The sequence below is a fragment of the Vanessa cardui genome, chromosome W (genome assembly GCF_905220365.1).
Source record: "Vanessa cardui chromosome W, ilVanCard2.1, whole genome shotgun sequence".
Taxonomy (NCBI): Eukaryota; Metazoa; Arthropoda; class Insecta; order Lepidoptera; family Nymphalidae; genus Vanessa; species Vanessa cardui.
In genome coordinates this window covers 793,901-813,663 of record NC_061153.1, presented here as the reverse complement: position 1 = coordinate 813,663, position 19,763 = coordinate 793,901, and the positions used below count along the sequence as shown (strand labels likewise).

Here is a 19,763-nt window from a genome sequence, read left to right as displayed (position 1 = left end):
CGCTAAAGGTTGTGGTACCTCACCAGAGTTGCAAGTATTGACGGCAATAAGATGTTGGGGACGTCGTGAGGTATGCGAACTTACAAATATTTTTCATCTTTTTCATCATTAATGTTTCTTTACCCGTTTCAAAATGTGTTTTTTAGATTCAAAAAGATGCGGGAGACCTTCATGGATTATCTCAAGCTACTACTAGCCGTATATACAACAGGGTGGCGCGGGCTCTAGCAAAATATTCATCAGAGTATATAAAGATGCCTACATCTCTTGCAGAAGAGCAGAGGCTGATGATGGAATTCCGCCAAATAAGGAACTTCCCATCGGTAACTGGCTGCATTGATTGTACGCATATAAAAATAAAGAAGCATGGTGGTGATTTAGCCCAATATTATGTAAACAGGAAAGGATTTTACCCTCTCAATGTTCAGGTATGTATGTTAATGATTATTATTGAGGAAGTTTTTCTTTTATATTATAAAATCCAAATTCAAGATTGTTGTAGGTGACCTGTGATGCTAGTCTGCGCATCAGAGATGTAGTTGCAAGGTGGCGAGGAAGCACTCATGATGCAAGAATATTTAATGAATCCACCCTAAGGGAACGCTTTGAAGCAGGGGAGTTTAGAGGTAGATTGCTAGGTGACTCTGGATACAGACTAGAGCCATATTTGTTAACACCAATATTAAATCCACATAACCATGCTGAACAGAATTATAATGAGGCACACATTGCAACAAGAAATGTTGTAGAACGCTGTTTTGGTGTTTGGAAACTGCGCTTTCAATGCCTACTCCATGGCATGCCAATGAAATTTGGCAATGTTAAAACTACTATTGTGGCACTTGCAGTTTTGCACAATATTGCAATTGCACACAAAGATACAAATGTGGTGGAGGACAATTATGAGCTCAGTACTGAAGGTCTAACAGAACAGCCGAGTAACATGGACTCTAACCATAGGCGAAGTAGAACTGCTGCAATCTTGCAAGCTTTTATTGCAAGGCACTTTAATGAATAAATTTCTTCTTTTAAATAAAACTAATTATAACGGATGAATCGCGTATATTAATTATTTTTAAACATCCCGACGTTTCGAGCACTTTGCAGTGTTCGTGGTCACGGGTAGACTAAGATGACATTTGTCTATTTGAAGAACAAAGGAAATATTATTAACAACTACCGCCAACGATTTCTCAATTGATATCTTGAGTAACGTTCCGGTTGCACGCAGAAGGCACTAACTGTATCTTTAGGTCTTGCAGTCTGTTGGATTTGGGATTTTAAATTTTTAATAAGTGGATCCCAGGTGTTAGAAAGTCTCCAACCATCTTCTCTATTGAAGTTCGGATGTTTTTGAATTTCAATAGCCTCGCGTATCATTCTAGGAATGAATCTGTGTTCTCTGGCGAGGATCTGTGGTTTATCAAATCGGATAAAACGGTTAGGTTTATCCAGAGCATGTTCACAGACTGCAGTCTGTGAACATCCAACAAATCCCAAATCCAACAGACTGCAAGAAGTTGAAACTGCAAGAAGTTTTATTTAAATGTGTAATAATCGCGAAAATTTAAGACAACAAATTTCTTCTTACTTACAGGTAAATGATTAAAAAACAAAGTAAGATTTATGTTTAAAATTTATTTATTCATTTTTTTTTTATAATATTCTATTTTTAATTTTAATAACTCTCCCTGTAACTTTAAATTAGACGTTTCAATGTCCTGGTTAAATATTTGTTTTTTGTGCAGTTCCCTCCTGCATTCTATTTCACAAGCAGCAACTTCATCTGCCGGTGAACAGCCTTTTTTGAAGCACTACAATAAGAAAACAAACATTGAAAGCTAAGTTAAATATTACAACATATTTTTCTTTGTATGAAATTACTTTTATATAACTTTTTTTTTTAATTTTTCTAGGTTTTGGATTTGAGATTTGAGATCTTGAAGACTTTTCTGGAGATGGTGGATCCAATATTGAAGAGCTTGAAGGTATTGCAGGAGGTGGTGCTTCTGCATTGTTTACATTCATAATTATCTGAAAATATATAAATGTTTTAATAAATAATACTTTCTGTGCGTATAATAACTTTTTGTTTTGCAGGGAGAATATATTATGTATAATTATAACTTTGTTCTATAAATGTTGAAAAAGAGTAACTACTGAGTTTCTTGCCGGTTCTTCTCAGTTGAATCTACATTTCGAACCGGTGGTAGCTTCACTTAATATAGTTTGTAAAATTACTGTAACAAAAATCCTTGAACAAGCTTACTATATAGTATATAGTATAGAATAAAGTATTTTATTAATTGTTTTGTTTTCTTTTCCAAAGTCATTCTAAAACAAAGATGATTAAATCAATTCAATTAATTAACAAAATTGATTCCAGTATTACACTACATTCACATTAAGCATTTTTTAATTACAATTACCATATCCATATCATTTAAATTTGCACTGGAGGGAGTGGGAAGTAACATGTGCTGTATAGATAAGTTTTTAATTTTGCAGTACATGATAATATTTCTTAATTAAGTTATTGCAAAAGAGTGATTATTTATTTATTTATTGGAAATAGTTACACCATCGACTTATCACTAACACATTCACTTAGCAGTAGATATAGGGTATTAAATCTAGGTGAATAAATCATTACAGGTGTAAACTACATTGACCTTAAGATAAGACTATACTAACCTAATTATATCTTTACTAAAAATTAAAAAAAGATAAATAAATTATGGATAATTAAACAAAACATAAAATAAAATTTAAATACAACAACAAAAATCTACAAGGGTTGACATAACTTAATTTATGAATAAAATGGTTTTAAAGTTATAATACTATGAGATCTTTACAGAGCTTCACAAAAGTTGGCTTGCTTTGGACAAAGATGTCGATATTGCCGTTAGAAGAATATTCATTATAAGAATTAATTATTCTGTTGAGGGGTGCATGTTTACCTAAATTTGTTTTAAAAGCTGTAGTTCTAAAAGGTTGTTTTATTGGGTGTCTAGGAATTTTGCGGGGAACAACTAAATTGATTTGCTGAAGTAGTTCAGGTGACATTATTTGACCATGTATCAGTTTGTGTAGGGTCAAAACATCGCTGATTTCACGGCGATTTTTAAGTGATATCATTTTAAAATGTTTTAGCCTATTGATGTAGTTAGCGCGATAAGGACAACTAGTATCCTTGTATGCAAGAAAACGGGTAAAATTTTGTTGTATTCGCTCTAGTCTTTCGATATGAGTGTTATAAAATGGGTTCCATATATTTGATGCATACTCTAAATTGAAACGTACAAGAGAATTATAAATGCAGAGCAATGAGCGAGTATTCTTAAAATCCTTGCATGTTCGTTTTACAAATCCTAACATTTTCCAAGCTTTTGATATTATTTTGTCTAAATGATTAATAAAGTTTAAATTGCTGTCGATAAGTACACCTAAGTCTCGGATTGAATTAACCTCGGATAGAGGATCGCCAGGTATAGAATATTTAGATAATATTGGTTTTCTGCGTCTTGTAAACTTTATATGAAGACATTTTTTAACATTTAATTCCATGTTATTTTTATTACACCAGCTAGCGAGAGCGTCTATATCTGCTTGGAGAAGGTCAGAATCGGATAACGTTTTTATAGGTCTGTAGATTTTGAGATCGTCGGCGAATATTAAACATTTGCTAAATTTAACGCTGTCTACTATATCATTAATAAAAACTAAAAAAAAAGAATTGGACCCAAATGGGATCCTTGGGGTACCCTGGATGTGGGAACAAATGCAAAAGATGAATAGCCGTGAGTAATAACCCGTTGAGATCTGTTATTTAAGTAGGATACTAACCAATTCAGCAAATTACCATGGATTCCGTAATACATAAGCTTAGATTGTAAGATTGTATGGCTAACTTTGTCGAATGCGCTCGTAAAATCCGTGTAAATAGCATCAATTTGAGTCTTGTGATCAACGTTTTCGGACAGATCTATAACATAGTCTCATAAATTAGTCAATGTTGATTTATTTTGCATAAAGCCATGTTGTTGTGTAGAGAGGATATTTTTGAAATATTTGGTTACAATTGGGCAAATGAGCTTTTCGAAGAGTTTTGGAATAACGCTTAAAATTGAAATAGGTCGATAGTTTTTGATATTACGCTTGTCGCCTTTTTTGTAAATAGGAACAACATTGGCAGCTTTCCATATTGTAAGAAATTTAGGAGATTCGAGTGATTTTGAAAAAAAGATTTTTAAAGGAAGTGTTAAGTACTTACTAGTCATTTTAATAAATAATGGGGGAATTCCATCAGGACCAGGTCCTTTGCTAATATAACGGATTTTAAGATTTTAGATATTTCACGTTCGGCCAAAGAAATTTTACTTAAGCAAAATTGGGGAAAACAATCTGCTGGATATGGTATACGACCTTGATCATGTGGGGAATAGACTGACGCAAACTGTGAAGCAAAAAGATTGCAAATATCTTCTCCTGTATTTGCTGTCTTATTATTGAGGAACATTTCTCTAGGAAGATCTGAAGATTCACCACGATGACCCTTTACAAAAGACCAAAATTTCTTAGGATTTTTAAGAACCGATTCTTCTGTACTTAAGCTATGCTTACGATAACAAGAAGCTGTCAAAGACTCCACCCTATCATTGCTCAACTGAAGTTCTAATTGATCTCTAGGGTTTTTGTATAGTTTGTACCTTTTGAGAATTTTGTTACGCTCAGCGATAAGTTTAATCAAATTACGTGTAACCAAGAAGGATATTTTAAATTTCGAGGTTTTGTTTTGGGTACAGTAGATTGAATTATAATTTCCAGTAAGTCATAAAATTTTGCTACAGCCTATATATCGACATCTTTAAACGGAGATAGCTCCAATTCCCAATCAATTTGACATAACTTAGCATTAACTAAAGTGTAGTCAGCTTTCCTAAAGTTATAAGACGCAAATTGTTTTCTAATAGTTAATAAACGCTTATTTAATTTTAAATCGATGTCTAAAGCAGGATGATGTAAATCAATTTTACTAAGAGGTTTAATACTTTCTTCTATGGAAATAACCTCACAGGTACTTATAGCTGGAGAGCTAATGAACCCTGGGAGTAACGTTCTTCCTGTAAGGTTAGAAATTTGTAATAAAAAAATTGACAGACGATTACAATAAGCAGAAGTATACGACAGGCCAATTAGAAAACGTACAGTTGATGAGGTAAAATAAACTTTATCCTGTATACTTGAAATTTTTATATGTTTTTAAATAGACTTCTTAGAGTAAGTATGTACAATGCCAGGGGGTTTTAAACAGCATAAAACCTTGACAGGCGAGGGGACAGCTGCTAAGGGCGTACTAATAAGAAATGTTACATGAATGCATACAGTAAATGTAAGGTATTTTATTAGGTTTTATATAATGTACATTATTTTTAACACTCATTTTCTTCAGCATCATTCGAAATTTCGCTATCACTGTTTTCATCATCATCTGATTCTTCAGCAATGTTTTCCTCATCTGAAAATAGTAAAAAAAATATTTTAATGAATCAATATGGTTGTTGAGAATTAAATATCAAGCTCAATACATAGGACTGCATATTAAATGATACAGAATATAATATGCAGGTTTTATTGGCTGACACCGGCTCGAAATATAACAATAACTATAACTACATTATATAATCGTAAATCGACTTTTAAGTAGTCTAATATTTTTCATTTCATTTTACCTAGGAGGACTCTCAAAAATGTGTTAAATATGCAATTATTTTTATTACTTTTTAGTGCATTTTAATTTGTTTTAAAATACTGTTTTGTTTGAAGTCGGTTTTTCTTTTTGTTAAAATTTTATTTATTTTTTGATTTTAAGTGAAGCTGATGTAGACTAACATTATTTTATTAATATGGATAGATTAAGCGTGCCGTTTATATGAATCAGAAACTACTTCAGGGACAATTTCAAAAGAAACTTTCGAATAAAGCAAAAATAGACTTTCGAAAATGCGGCTTTAATACGTCATGCGGCATAAACTACAAGGTACCCTCGAATGAGCTGTAATCGACCTCAGTAAAAAAACTTTGCAAAAGAGCTATTCGTATGCTATGTCGTACATCATATACATAAAATTTGATTAAAGACAGAAAGAAATTCTGCCCCAAATCGCACCCTAACTGTAAGCCGTTTAGGAGTTCCGTCAATACATAGTATAAAACAAAGTCGCTTTCTCTGTCCCTATATCTTTAAAACTACGCAACGGATTTTGATGCGGTTTTTTTAATATATAGTGTTATTCAAGGGGAAGGTTTGTGTATATAATAAATGAACAATATAGTAAAGAAACACTGACAATTTTAGAAGTTTGCAATGTGATGTCGTAAATAAACAAATTCTTTAGTATATTTAGTATCAGTATTGCACCCGTGAGAAGTCGGGGCGGGTCGCTAGTTGATTATAATATTCGATTATGACAATTACATGAACATAACCACGTTCCGGAAGGTGATTCTAATATCCAAGTAACCCATAAATAAAAGATTCGACCGAGTATTGCTAACGTGCTCCTCAGAATTGTTCCGTTCCCTCCCGTTCCCTTAATTTGTCATGGATCCTGTGCTCAGAACCTTACCAAACTTTCACCAAACTACCCCTAAAGTATATACTTTATAATAAAAAAAGAATCATCAAAATTGGTTTACGTGATTTTGAGTTATTCACCTATTTGTCACGCATATACATAATGCAAATTTAAGACTTATGTCGTTTTCATACGGATACCATCATCGGAAAAAAATAAAAAAAAAATCGGACTCCTTTCAAACAAAAAAAAATTATCAAAATCGGTCCACCCAGTAAAAAGTTATGAGGTAACAAACATAAAAAAAAAAATACAGACGAATTGATAACCTCCTCCTTTTTGAAGTCGGTTGAAAATAGTTGTATGTTACCTGAAATGCATTCTTCAGTTTCAGTCGATCGTGCTGTGGCAGTATCAGCAGGTTCTTGTAAAAGTATGTCGTATATAGACGATGGAACCGCATTCCCCCCAAACCAATTAAAATCGTAACGATTATCAATTAAGTTCCAACCGTTATTTTCAGGTGTAAGAATTGTTGGTTGTTTTAAATGACAATTTTTTTTTTTATGGTATAGGTTGACGGACAAGCATATGGGCCACCTGGTGGTAAGTGGTCACCATTACCCATAGACAATGACGCTGTAAGAAATATTAAGTATTCCTTAAATCATCAATGCGCCACCAACCTTGGGAACTAAGATATTATGTCCCTTGTGCCTGTAGTTACACTGGCTCACTCACCCTTCAAACCGGAACACAACAATACCGAGTACTGTTGTTTGGCGGTAGAATAACTGATGAGTGGGTGGTACCTACCCAGACGGGCTTGCACAAAGCCCTACCACCAAGTTACTACCACCAATTTCGCCATATATTTGTAATGTAGGCAGTTCTCAACAATTGTTCATGTAGTTTACGTTGGTAGGGTGGTAAATTCGCTGAATCATAGCTTACTACTTTTTTCATATCATTTCACTTCATAAACTCTTCATAAACTCTTTAGAATTAGTTGTGTTGTACGTAGCAAGGAACTTTTCATATCGTGCATCATTTAATTTTGAAGATTTCAAACCATACATTTGGCATACAAATTTCTCTAGTATCGGGATTTTTTTTTCTTTCTTCTGTATTATTTCTGCGTTTCCTAATTCTTTGAATGCTTTCTGATATACACTCGATTTTTGCAATATTTGGAATGGATTTTTTTACCTCTTCTTGAAAAAGACGGATTGAAATCGCAACCGGTTAATGCATGAAATCCAGGTAAGCTTTGGCATATAGAAGGTCCCAATTTTGTATATAGTTCAAAAATATTTATCGATTTTTTACAATTATTAGTGCCATATTCCATATAGATTTTTAAATTATTATTGTGGAGATGGTCCATGTTTCCGAGCAGTAATATTAAAATGTCTGTCACATGTTTTTATTAATACATCTGATATATCTTCATGCATTTGGCATGTATGGTATATTATTTTCGTATCAGCCACTTCATGAGGCTCCCACTCGCACGCCCTTAGCAGCTGTCCCCTCGCCTGTCAAGGTCTTATGCTGTTCAAAACCGCCTGGCATTGTACAAGAAGTCTGGCGGGACTTGAATGGCGAAAATCTCGAACCATAAGCCGCTCGAATGTTTTTAATTGTTTGTTTTAAATTGAAATATACGTAACCCGTTTATGTTAAATTTTGTTAACTGTTCTAGTTGCAAGGAGTAAGTATAATGTAAGGATTAGAGGTAGGCTTGTAGGTACTTACCTCGGCCGGTTAATTGCAAATTTAGTTTCACAACAGATTTTGTTTAAAGTTCTTATAAAGTTCTGCTTATTGCACTGATGACACCTTTTATATGTCCTGGTAACACTTTCACTAGGCCTTTTGTGTATTTTGAGGTTTTAGTATTGTTTTAGAAGAATTTTAATTAAGTTTTTTAACGCGCGCGCGCTGTAATGGCGGCGGATTAGCTTCGTCGCTCGATGAAGTCTCAGTAGCGCCGCTCGCGTCACTCGGTGGTACTAAATGCTGCGATGGCCGAGGGAATAACAGCGGAAAAAGGATATGGGATTAATATTGGCGGGAAAGTAGGAAAGCAAGCTAGAACATTCCCCCCCACTTGAAATCACTCCAGGGATTTCAATAATATGAAATTAAGTTTTATGAAAAGAATAAGAAATAGATAATTAAATGTAGTGCTGAGTTCAAATGAATCTGATGCGAGAATATTGTTTTTACATGTTAAAATTATTATAGAAAGACTGAATTAAAAAAAAAGAAATAGGTAATTAATATATTGATGAGCTAAGAATTGACCGGTAAAGGACAAATTTTTACGACGGGCCTGCGAAGTAACCCATTTGCTGTACGTAACGTAACTACTCGCACTATGCCGTCAGTGCCAGGATGAAGCGCAGTCACACGACCGAAACGCCATTCTAATGGTGGTAGGTTTTGTTCAACAATTACAACTACATCATCTATTTTAACATTAGGCTGCCTCTCGAACCATTTGCATCTTTGCTGCAGGGTGTGTAGATAAGAGTTTCGCCACACCTTCCAAAACGATTGAGTTAGTCTTTGTAACATCTGCCAACGCTCTCGAGGCGGCAAATAAACTTCCGTAAGCGGCATCTCGGGTAATGAAACCAACGGCCCTCCAGTGAGAAAGTGTCCCGGTGTTAAGACATCCACTTCAGAAGGGTCACTAGATAACGCGCACAACGGCCTAGAATTTAACACAGCTTCAATTTTATTAATGACAGTTAGAAGCTCTTCAAATGTTAGCACTTGTAAACCAACGACTCTTTTTAAATGATATTTCATTGACTTGACACCACTTTCAAAAATCCCTCCAAAATGACTACCCGTAGGTGGGTTGTGATGCCAAATAATGTTTCGTTTCGAAAGCTCTACATTCAGATCAGGTTGTCTAGTTAAGAGGAACTGTTGCACTTCAGTTAAATAACGTTTAGCGCCAACAAAATTAGTACCGCAATCCGAAATTATCAATTTGCAAAGACCGCGACGTGATACAAATCTATCGAAAGCAGCTATGAATGCCTGTGTTGACAAGTCTGTTACCAGTTCTAGGTGTATTGCCTTTACTGCTAAACACATCATCACGCAAATATACACCTTGTAAATGCGAGCATTACGCCTTTTGCTTTCTTTAATCACAAAGGGACCTGCAAAATCTACACCAATATTTTGAAAGCAACGTGTACCTTGTACTCTAGGTTCTGGTAAATTTCCCATAAGAGGGGTAATGGGTGTAGGTTTTACTCTACAACAGGTAACACATTTTGCGAGGCGCGATCTTATGAGATTTCGTATTCCTAAAATCCAGAACTTTCGCTGAATTATCGATTGTAAAGTTCGTGGTCCGCAATGAAGATGTAGTCGATGGTAGTAATCTATAATTAGAACAGAAACTCGAGAAGTTTTAGGTAACAATAAGGGATAAATCGCGGACAGTGGCAGCTGCGCATTTTCCAAACGCCCCCCCACTCGCAAGAGCCCTGCCTGATCGATGAAGGGATTTAGTTTTTGAATGGACCGTGAATATGATTTGTTATCTTTAATTGATTTAATTTCTTCACCAAAATGATTTGTTTGTTCATGTTTCACTAGCACGAATAGGGAGGATTCCAGCTCTTCTGTGATTAAACCTTCAAAATTCTTGTTGAGTTTTCTTGATTTAGAAATAAATCTTAAACACCATGCTACTATTCGCTGCACTTTAGATAATGATGAGTAATCTTTTAATATTTTTGCTATAGGATTTTCGTTACAGTGATTGGATTCAACAGTATGTACTAAATGAGGTAACGTTTTTAGCTCCGGTAGATTTTCAGATGATGTATATGAATATTTTGATATAGGCCAGTCAGACGATTCTAATACGAGCCACGCTGGACCAGCCCACCACAACGGAGACGAGATTAATTTGGAGCATGTAAGTCCACGACTACTGTGATCCGCAGGATTGTCATTCGTAGATACGTGGTGCCAATTTTTTGTTCCTATAGTGTCAGCAATTTTTACTACGCGATGAGATACAAATGTCTTTAGTTTGTAAGGTTCAGTATTAATCCAGGATAGCACTGTACTACTGTCCGTTAGTGCGATTACGTTTCTAATTTTGATATGTGACTGAAGTAAATCGTTCATATGTTTCAAAACTCGAGCTAGAAGCACTGCACCAAGAAGTTCAAGACGGTTTATAGTAATCGGTTTAATCGGCGATACTCGCGACTTAGCAATAATTAGATTTATCGATGCTTTATTTTGATTTATAGACTTTAAGTATACGCAACATCCATAAGCTTTAGAAGAACCATCACAGAAACCAATAAGATCGCATACCGTTGAAGTTGAAGCTAAAATGAAACGTGGAATTTTTATTTTATTTAAATTACTTAATTCAGCAACAAATTCTTTCCATTGTTCTACAATATCTTCTGGAATTGGATCATCCCAGTTCAACTGGAGCCGCCACAGTTCTTGAATTATAAGTTTTGCTTGCAGAACCATGGGCGTAAGCCAGCCTAGAGGGTCATAAATTCGTGCTAAGTTGGATAGGATTGAACGTTTAGTGCATTTAGGGTTTAGCTCTGATTGAGAGTACGTAAAATTATCTTCAATTGGGTCCCATTGAACTCCCAATATTTTTAAAGTCTGTTGATTTTTATCGTCACAAAAGGATTTTGGGACTTGACAATGCTCCGTAGGCAGTTGTGCGAGAAATTCAGGTGAGTTACTACTCCATTTTCTCAACTCAAATTTACCGCAATCTAGTAAGTTTATTAATTGATTTTTCAGATCTAGTGCACAAGTTAAGTTGGGTGCACCAGCAGTGATGTCATCCATGAAAACATCTTCACGCAGTATGCTAGCAGCTTCAGGCCACTGTTCTCCATGATCCTTTGCTAGCTGATGTAGCGTTCGAATTGCTAAATAAGGAGAACTGCTAACGCCATAAGTGACAGTTTTAAGTTCGTATTCCAGGACTTCTTCGGTAGATGAATTTCGCCATAATATATGTTGATATTTGCGATCCTCGGGTCGTAAATCTATATTTCGATACATTTTTGAAATATCAGCTGTAAATACCAATGGATGTAAACGAAACTTAGTAATTATGTCTACTATGTCATTTAAGAGTTTGGGGCCCGTGTATACGATGTCATTCAAAGAGTGTCCAGTAGTAGTCTTTGCGCTAGCGTCAAACACTACTCTTAGTTTAGTTGTTGCACTGTCGGGTCGCAGTACGCAGTGATGTGGAATGACATACCTAGAATCTTTGTCAGACATTTTGACAACTTCCATGTGATTTAGGTCTTCATACTCCTTCATGAATTTGCAATATTCGTTTTTTAATTCAGCATGACGACGAAAGCGTTTTTCCAAATTGTATAACCTGGATAATGATCCGTGGAAAGAATCACCTAACTCCTCTCGCTCTTCCTTAAGTAGTATCGGTACTACATATCTGCCGTCTTCGTTACGACGAACAAGGTCTGTATATAACTTTTCGCAATTTTCATTTTCTGGATTTGTAACTCTCGCCTTCGGTGGCTCTTCTACTTCCCAGAATTGCTTGACGATATTGTCTAAGTCAAGTGTGGATGCTACCAGTGCTGTAGTACATGCTGGTGTTTGATATTCAGGGTCAAACCTTCCCGTGATAACCCAGCCGAACACGCTATGCAGCGCTACCGGTAAGCCCGGGCCTACGTCTAGTCGTTGACCATCATAAATGTTATGGAAAAGTTCCGCTCCTATTAAAAGATCAATATCACCTGATTTATCAAAATTGTTATCCGCCAAAACTAAATGTCTATAATTTGTTTTTACTATTTGCGGAATTTGAACAGAAGGCATTTTATGAGTTATTGACTTCATAACGATCGCTTGTATATTAAATTTAGGTTGATCCGAATTTTGGGGTTGTATAGTTAATGACGTCATTCCTTTGACTTCATGTATCGGGTTCTGACCTAGACCGGCTACGGTTATGTTACAACGACGTAGCGGTAAGCCTAAAAGTTGTACACATTCTGACGTCACAAAACTGTCCTGCGCACCACTATCAATAAGTGCACGAATATTAAAAACACCGTTAGGGCCTCGCGCCCGTACAACACACGTACCTAATAACACAAACGAACGACCATGTTCTAAATTGGCACTAGAGTTGACAGAATTAATCGGTACAAATGATTCGCTATCAGCCGAACCTTGAGGAGGCACGGATGACACCGCGGGGCACGCCGCAGTACTATCCCGATCTCTATGAAGAAGCGTATGGTGACGGCTGTTACACTTCGTACAACACGTCTTTGAAAAACATTTATCCGCAGTATGATTTAATCGTAAACAGTTTACACATAATTTTTTTGTTTTAACAACAGTTTCCCTATCTTGAACGGTTTTGTCATAAAATACAGGACACTTATAAATTGAGTGGTTAGAATTTCCGCAACAGGCACACTCAAGGTATTTATTTGAAGTAGCGTGAGCATAAACATCGATATTAGAACATAAATTATTATTTTCCCTTTTATAATAATTATTCGTTAAAAATTCTTTTTCAGAGTACGGCCCTGTATTCGAGAACTGTCCGGAGTACGGCCCTGTATTTTCAAATTCTTCGCAATGTACGGGAAATGAAACGGATCTGTTATAGTTGTTATTATTATTATTTGTACGTAAATGAGATTGCATATTATATTTTAAAAACGAGCCGGTGGGTTCACTAGCCTCGAGTACCTTTATATAACCGTGTAAATATATTAAAAGGTCATTAAAAGTAGGTATTTGATTATTATTTTGTAACTCGAAACGTTTACGTGTATCGGAATCTAATTTACGAGACGATAAGTAAAACAAAATAAATTCACCCAGATTATCGATTTTTATTGACTTGAGAGCATTAACAGATTCTTGTAATAGACTTGTAAGTTTACGTAAATCATTAATATTACATGTTTTTAATGACGAATACTTACATATTTTTTCCAAATAATTCACAGCTAATATTCGTTTATTTTGATATCGATCGATAAGTGCGTCAAAAACTATTTGATAATTATCTGCGGTAATAGGTATCCCCTTTGCTATGGATAAAGCGGAACCCATGAGACACGACATTAAATAATGAAATTTTTCGATATTACTAATGTTATTATTAGTATGCACCAAAGACAGAAATGTATCGTAAAAGGTTTGCCAATGTTCAATATTTCCATCGAATTTGATTAACTCGATTTTTGGTAAACGAGCTCGTGAAATAGGTTTTTGATTATTATAATCCGTCGTATTTGATGCGGCCCCCGCGAGTGGCATGGCGGCGCTTTCATCCGACAACGACGGCAATAATGCCTCGGCGACTTCCATTATCGCATAATACATTGTATCGAAAGAATCTAATGATTGCATATCAATATTTTCACTAGGATTCAACATAAGTTTTATCGAATTAATTTCATTTGTAAAATCTATGAATTCTTGACGTAAATCATTAATTCGTTTGTATCTACATTTAAAAGAACCGAGTTTACTTTTATCGTTCGTAACTATACAAGACAAATCGTATAATATTTGTATTTCTCGAAAAACATATTCTCTTTTATTAATAAGCAGTTTTAATTTTATTTCAAGTTCCATTTTTATAAGTTTTAAAAGTTATTATATTATATCAAAAATTAGTACCTAGGTATTCGGAGGTAAGCCGACGCTATAACCCGACTAAATTAAAAAGTTATTTCTGAACAAAGTTTTTAGAAATTATGCAATTTTGTTTTATTGATAAATAGTTTACGTGCTTACAATTTGTTTTAAATTATATATGGACTAATCTGGAGTATCTATTCAGAAGATTTGAACCCAGCACAACATAGGAATTTCGTGGAAAATTTGGCTCGATAGACCACTAATAATGGCGGGACTTGAATGGCGAAAATCTCGAACCATAAGCCGCTCGAATGTTTTTAATTGTTTGTTTTAAATTGAAATATACGTAACCCGTTTATGTTAAATTTTGTTAACTGTTCTAGTTGCAAGGAGTAAGTATAATGTAAGGATTAGAGGTAGGCTTGTAGGTACTTACCTCGGCCGGTTAATTGCAAATTTAGTTTCACAACAGATTTTGTTTAAAGTTCTTATAAAGTTCTGCTTATTGCACTGATGACACCTTTTATATGTCCTGGTAACACTTTCACTAGGCCTTTTGTGTATTTTGAGGTTTTAGTATTGTTTTAGAAGAATTTTAATTAAGTTTTTTAACGCGCGCGCGCTGTAATGGCGGCGGATTAGCTTCGTCGCTCGATGAAGTCTCAGTAGCGCCGCTCGCGTCACTCGGTGGTACTAAATGCTGCGATGGCCGAGGGAATAACAGCGGAAAAAGGATATGGGATTAATATTGGCGGGAAAGTAGGAAAGCAAGCTAGAACAAAGTCTATTTAAAAACATATAAAAATTTCAAGTATACAGGATAAAGTTTGTTTGACCTCATCAACTGTACGTTTTCTAATTGACCTGTCGTATTCTTCTGCTTATTGTAATCGCCTGTCAATTTTTTTTTTAAGATTTATAATTAAAAAACTTTATTCTATTAAATTTTCAAACTTACTGAAACAAGTTTTGAAACACCATTTATTTAACAGTTCGAAAAATAAAGGGGCTGATGACGTGCAGGGCTGACGCCTGCCAGGTCTTGGCTATTGCTTTTAGCATGCCATAAATCGTCAGTATACAAATTTCTTACCTTACAGGAAGACCGTTACTCCCAGGGTTCACTAGCTCTTGGACTATTAAAACTAAATCTAGGATTCTGTTATTGTGATTTTTTATATAATTAAATTGTGACAGGCTATTGAAAGACATAAAGTCTACGAAATTACGCCCAAGATTACAATTATAATTACAAGGTGTCAGTGCGAGAATATCAGAGGTATCTCGTTTCCAGTCTATGAACACTAGGTTGAAATCCCCTAGAATTATAATATCACCGGCGTGAGATTGCATAACATGACTAATATTTTCTAACATCAGGTCCAATGAAGCACTTGTCACTGGAGGAGGAAGATAAAGCACACAAAATAAAATTTCTTTCGATTCTTGACCGTCACTTTTCACTGATACCCACAAATCTTCCATAGAACTTTCAAAGTGTTCAACACGTTTCGAACAAATATTTCTAGAGACAGCGAATAAAACGCCTCCTCCAGTTTTTCCAGAAGTTGAAGTAGATGAACGATCTCTACGGTAAACATTGTATTTGTTGCTAAATAGTTCTTTATCGTGAACACTGTCATCCAACTAAGTCTCTGTTCCAATAATAATATCAAAACATGAAGTCATTGAAGATAGTCTTATTTCTTTAGTTTTAGTTTTAAGTCCTCTAAAGTTTTGGTAATAGATCCTGAATTTTGAAGAGATATGGATACGGGCACTTAGCAGCGGTTTTATAGTTTACAAGTGATCAAGAGATTCGAAACATTTAATATGTTTGGCAGGGAATTGGTCATTTTTGCGTACATAAATGCGACCATTACGAATTCAAGTGTATCGATATTCCTTATCCCGTGCAATTTTTCTAGTACGTGCGTGAAGAGCTTTAAAATGTGGCGACAAATGTTCGGAGACATATACTGGTGATTTGTTAGTACCGTAACCCAGGTGATTAGTGTTAAGCTTATCTGTTTGATTTTTTTTTTATTGAATTTTGTAACGGCAGCTAATATGACGTCCCTATGTTTAGTAGTCGGTAACTTAACAATAACCGCTCGGGGTTTAGAACTAGAGTCATCTAATTTTCGTACTCGAGTACAGGATAGAATATCCGAACCTTGTAAGGGTACTGAGACTACAGAGCATAACTGTTCGATAAAAGTGTTCAAATTTTCGGATTTGTTCTCTGGTAAGCCATTAATCTCAATATTAGTTTCACGCGAGTGTTGTTCAATCAAGTTGAGTCTGTTAGTAAGATCACTCACTTTACTATTAAGACTAATATTCTCCGTAGTGAGATTTTTAATTTTATTTTCTGAGGCTACGAGGTCTGATTTTAAGCAATCGTATTCTGCGCTTAAAAATTCTAAGCAATTTTTAAGATCACTTAAAGTCGCTAATTCACTTTTTAAATATGCAAATTCTTTCATTATCGTGGATTCTAAGGTCATTTTAAGAGATTTATCAATAGAAGCCTGAATTTCAGATCGTATGCTTGGAAGTAGTGTGGGTTTTAGTATGTTTGAATTTGGAGATTCATTTAGATCTGATTCATCTTCGCCGTGAGAAGAAATATTGTTGTCGCTATCGGTAGTTTCAATAGTTCTTACAAAGACTGGAGTGCCTTTTTTTCTTTATTTTTACACTTAGAGCATTTCCATTTGTCCTTTGCATCCTTCATATTTTTGAATTTGTTCTACTTATATTTATGCTTTAAGTGTAACAACTATCATGGCTGGCAGCTATATTAGCTTTGTGGTTATTTGGTTTAGTAGGTCGTTTTATTTAGTATATTATTATTTATAATTTTATATATTAATCTTATTATATTTATTTATTATTAATATATTTATTTCTATTTTTTTTAGTATCAGACTATTTTTATTTATTATTTATATTCTTATTTTTTTTTTTTTTGGTATGTCGTCTAATGGTAGTATTCATAGTGATATTTTCCTCTCCCCATCCTCTGATGGATACTCTAGTGATGATAGCTTTCACAGTACATCTTGTCCTTCATTAAATGTCACCCTCGATTCATGTTTTTCCGACTGTGTGAAAAATTTTAATGTCATTCACATCAATGCCCAAAGTGTTCCGGCTCATTATCCTGATATGCTTGCATCATTTGACTCCCGCAATATTCATGCCATCCTCATCTCTGAATCTTGGTTAAAGCCCTGCTTACCATGGAAATCTTACTCGTTGCCCGGCTTCCAACTGATTCGCAATGATCGTAGCGGGAGGAGGGGTGGTGGCGTTGCAATCTACTTACGCTCCTGTATCCCTTTCTCAGTACTCAGCTCGTCTGCCCAACCACCTCCGCCCGATGCGATCGAACATTTGCTTATCGAAGTAAGTCTGTCCTGTTCTAAACTTCTCCTAGGTGTATTTTACAACCCTTCTTCTCTGTCTAATTATTTTACCACTTTTGAAAACGTTTTACATAATTTTATCCCTACCTACAGTCACTCCATTATTATGGGTGATTTTAACACTTGTTTGCTTAAAGATGACTCTCGGTGTAAGAAATTATTAGAAATAACTGATTCCTACAATTTACATGTTTTACCTCTTAAGTCTACACACCATTCTCCTGGGTGTATTCCATCCCTTCTGGATCTTATTATGGTTTCTTCTCCCGATTTTATTTCAAAATATGGCCAATGCCCTGCTGATGCATTTTCCTATCATGACCTGATCTTTCTTTCGTATAAAATTCGTCCTCCTAAAGCTAAATCTAGAACCCTTCTGTATCGTAATTTTGCAGGAATGGATCAGATTCGACTCTGTGATGATGCTCGCCACTTGGATTGGTCGTCGGTACTCTCTGCTGAGTCAATTAATGACAAAATAGATAAATTTAATAGGCTGCTTACTCAATTATACGATACCCATGCCCCTTTGAGACCGGTTAAGTTGAAACACCTTCCAGCGCCGTGGTTGTCAGCCGACTTAAAAAAGCTGATTGAAAAAAACAACCATGCTAAAAACAAATTTAAGATGCATGACACAGACATCAATCGCGACAAATATAGGAAAGCTCGGAATCGATGCAATACAGCATGTAGAGACGCTCAACGACGTTACATTCACAAATCTGTCGAAAACGGCGACACTTCAAAAATCTGGAAATTTCTTGAAACACTAGGAGTTGGTAAATCAGCACATAACTCTCCCATTAAAATTGACGTGGAGCTTTTAAATAAGCATTTCTCTTCACATTCTGGACTTGATAGTGTTGATAAGCATTGCACGCTTAATATTCTTTCCTCGCAACCAACTTCTATATTTCCACCGTTTACATTTTCCTCTATCACTGAATGTGATGTTAAGAAGAACATATTATCCACGCCTTCGAATGCCGTTGGTACTGACTGCATAAGCCGTAAAATGATTATTCCCATCCTTGACATTATTGCACCTACTTTAGTGCACATCCTAAATTACTCCATCACCCGTAGCACATTCCCTGATGCTTGGAAAGGTGCTCATATCATACCACTTCCCAAAAAACCTAATCCTAATAACAACTCTGATTACCGACCGATTTCCATTCTTCCGTTTCTTTCCAAAATTTTAGAAAAAATAGTTTTTCAACAAATAAACACTTTCCTTAACAATCACTCCATCATCAGCTCTCTCCAATCCGGCTTCCGCGCGGGTCATAGTACGGTCTCTGCTCTGGTGAAGGTTACTGATGACATTCGTGCAGCCATGGATAATAAACAACTCACAATTTTAATTTTATTGCATTTTAGCAACGCATTTAATTGTGTTGATCATGACATCCTTTTGAGTTTGTTAGGTTCTATTAACATATCTCCATCAGTGGTAGATTGGTTTCAAAGTTACCTCAAAGGCCGACGACATCGTATTCGCCATAATGAGTCTTTCTCCTCATGGTGTGATGTTCAGGCAGGGGTTCCTCAAGGTGGCGTCTTATCTCCTTTACTCTTTTCAATTTTTATTAATTCTATCACTTCAAGCATTTCTTCTCTCTACCATATGTATGCAGACGATATCCAGATTTATCGACATGCAACACTTCAAGATCTTCCTGCAGCGATTGATGCTATAAATGACGATCTTGTTTCAATCTCTGAGTGGAGCCAGCGATACGGACTTAACATCAATCCAAGTAAATCGCAGGCAATCATAATTGGTAGTCCAGGCATGATCTCTAGGGTAGATTTATTAAATTTACCATCTGTGGAATTCAGAGGTACTACAATAGCCTACTACTCTAACGTTAAAGATCTCGGTGTGTATTTAGACCAGACGTTAACATGGTCAGTACAAATAAAAGAGGTCAGTAGGAAAATATTCGCTGCGTTGAGCTCATTGCGGCGACTCCAATCTGTACTTCCAATTCCTACCAAAATTATGCTAGCAAACTCTCTCCTTTTATCAATTCTAGATTACGCAGATGCAAGCTATCCTGATCTCACC

The 19,763-nt window shown here is 35.4% G+C and overlaps 1 protein-coding gene across 1 annotated transcript; it reads left to right on the top strand.

Moving 5' to 3' along the window:
• Positions 1–254: 254 nt before the first annotated feature.
• Positions 255–1,018, top strand: LOC124542786 (putative nuclease HARBI1). Its single transcript, XM_047120676.1, has 2 exons — positions 255–428; positions 503–1,018. Exons 1-2 carry the CDS (start codon positions 255–257, stop codon positions 1,016–1,018), a joined length of 690 nt encoding a protein of 229 aa, XP_046976632.1.
• The last annotated feature ends 18,745 nt before the right edge of the window (positions 1,019–19,763 follow it).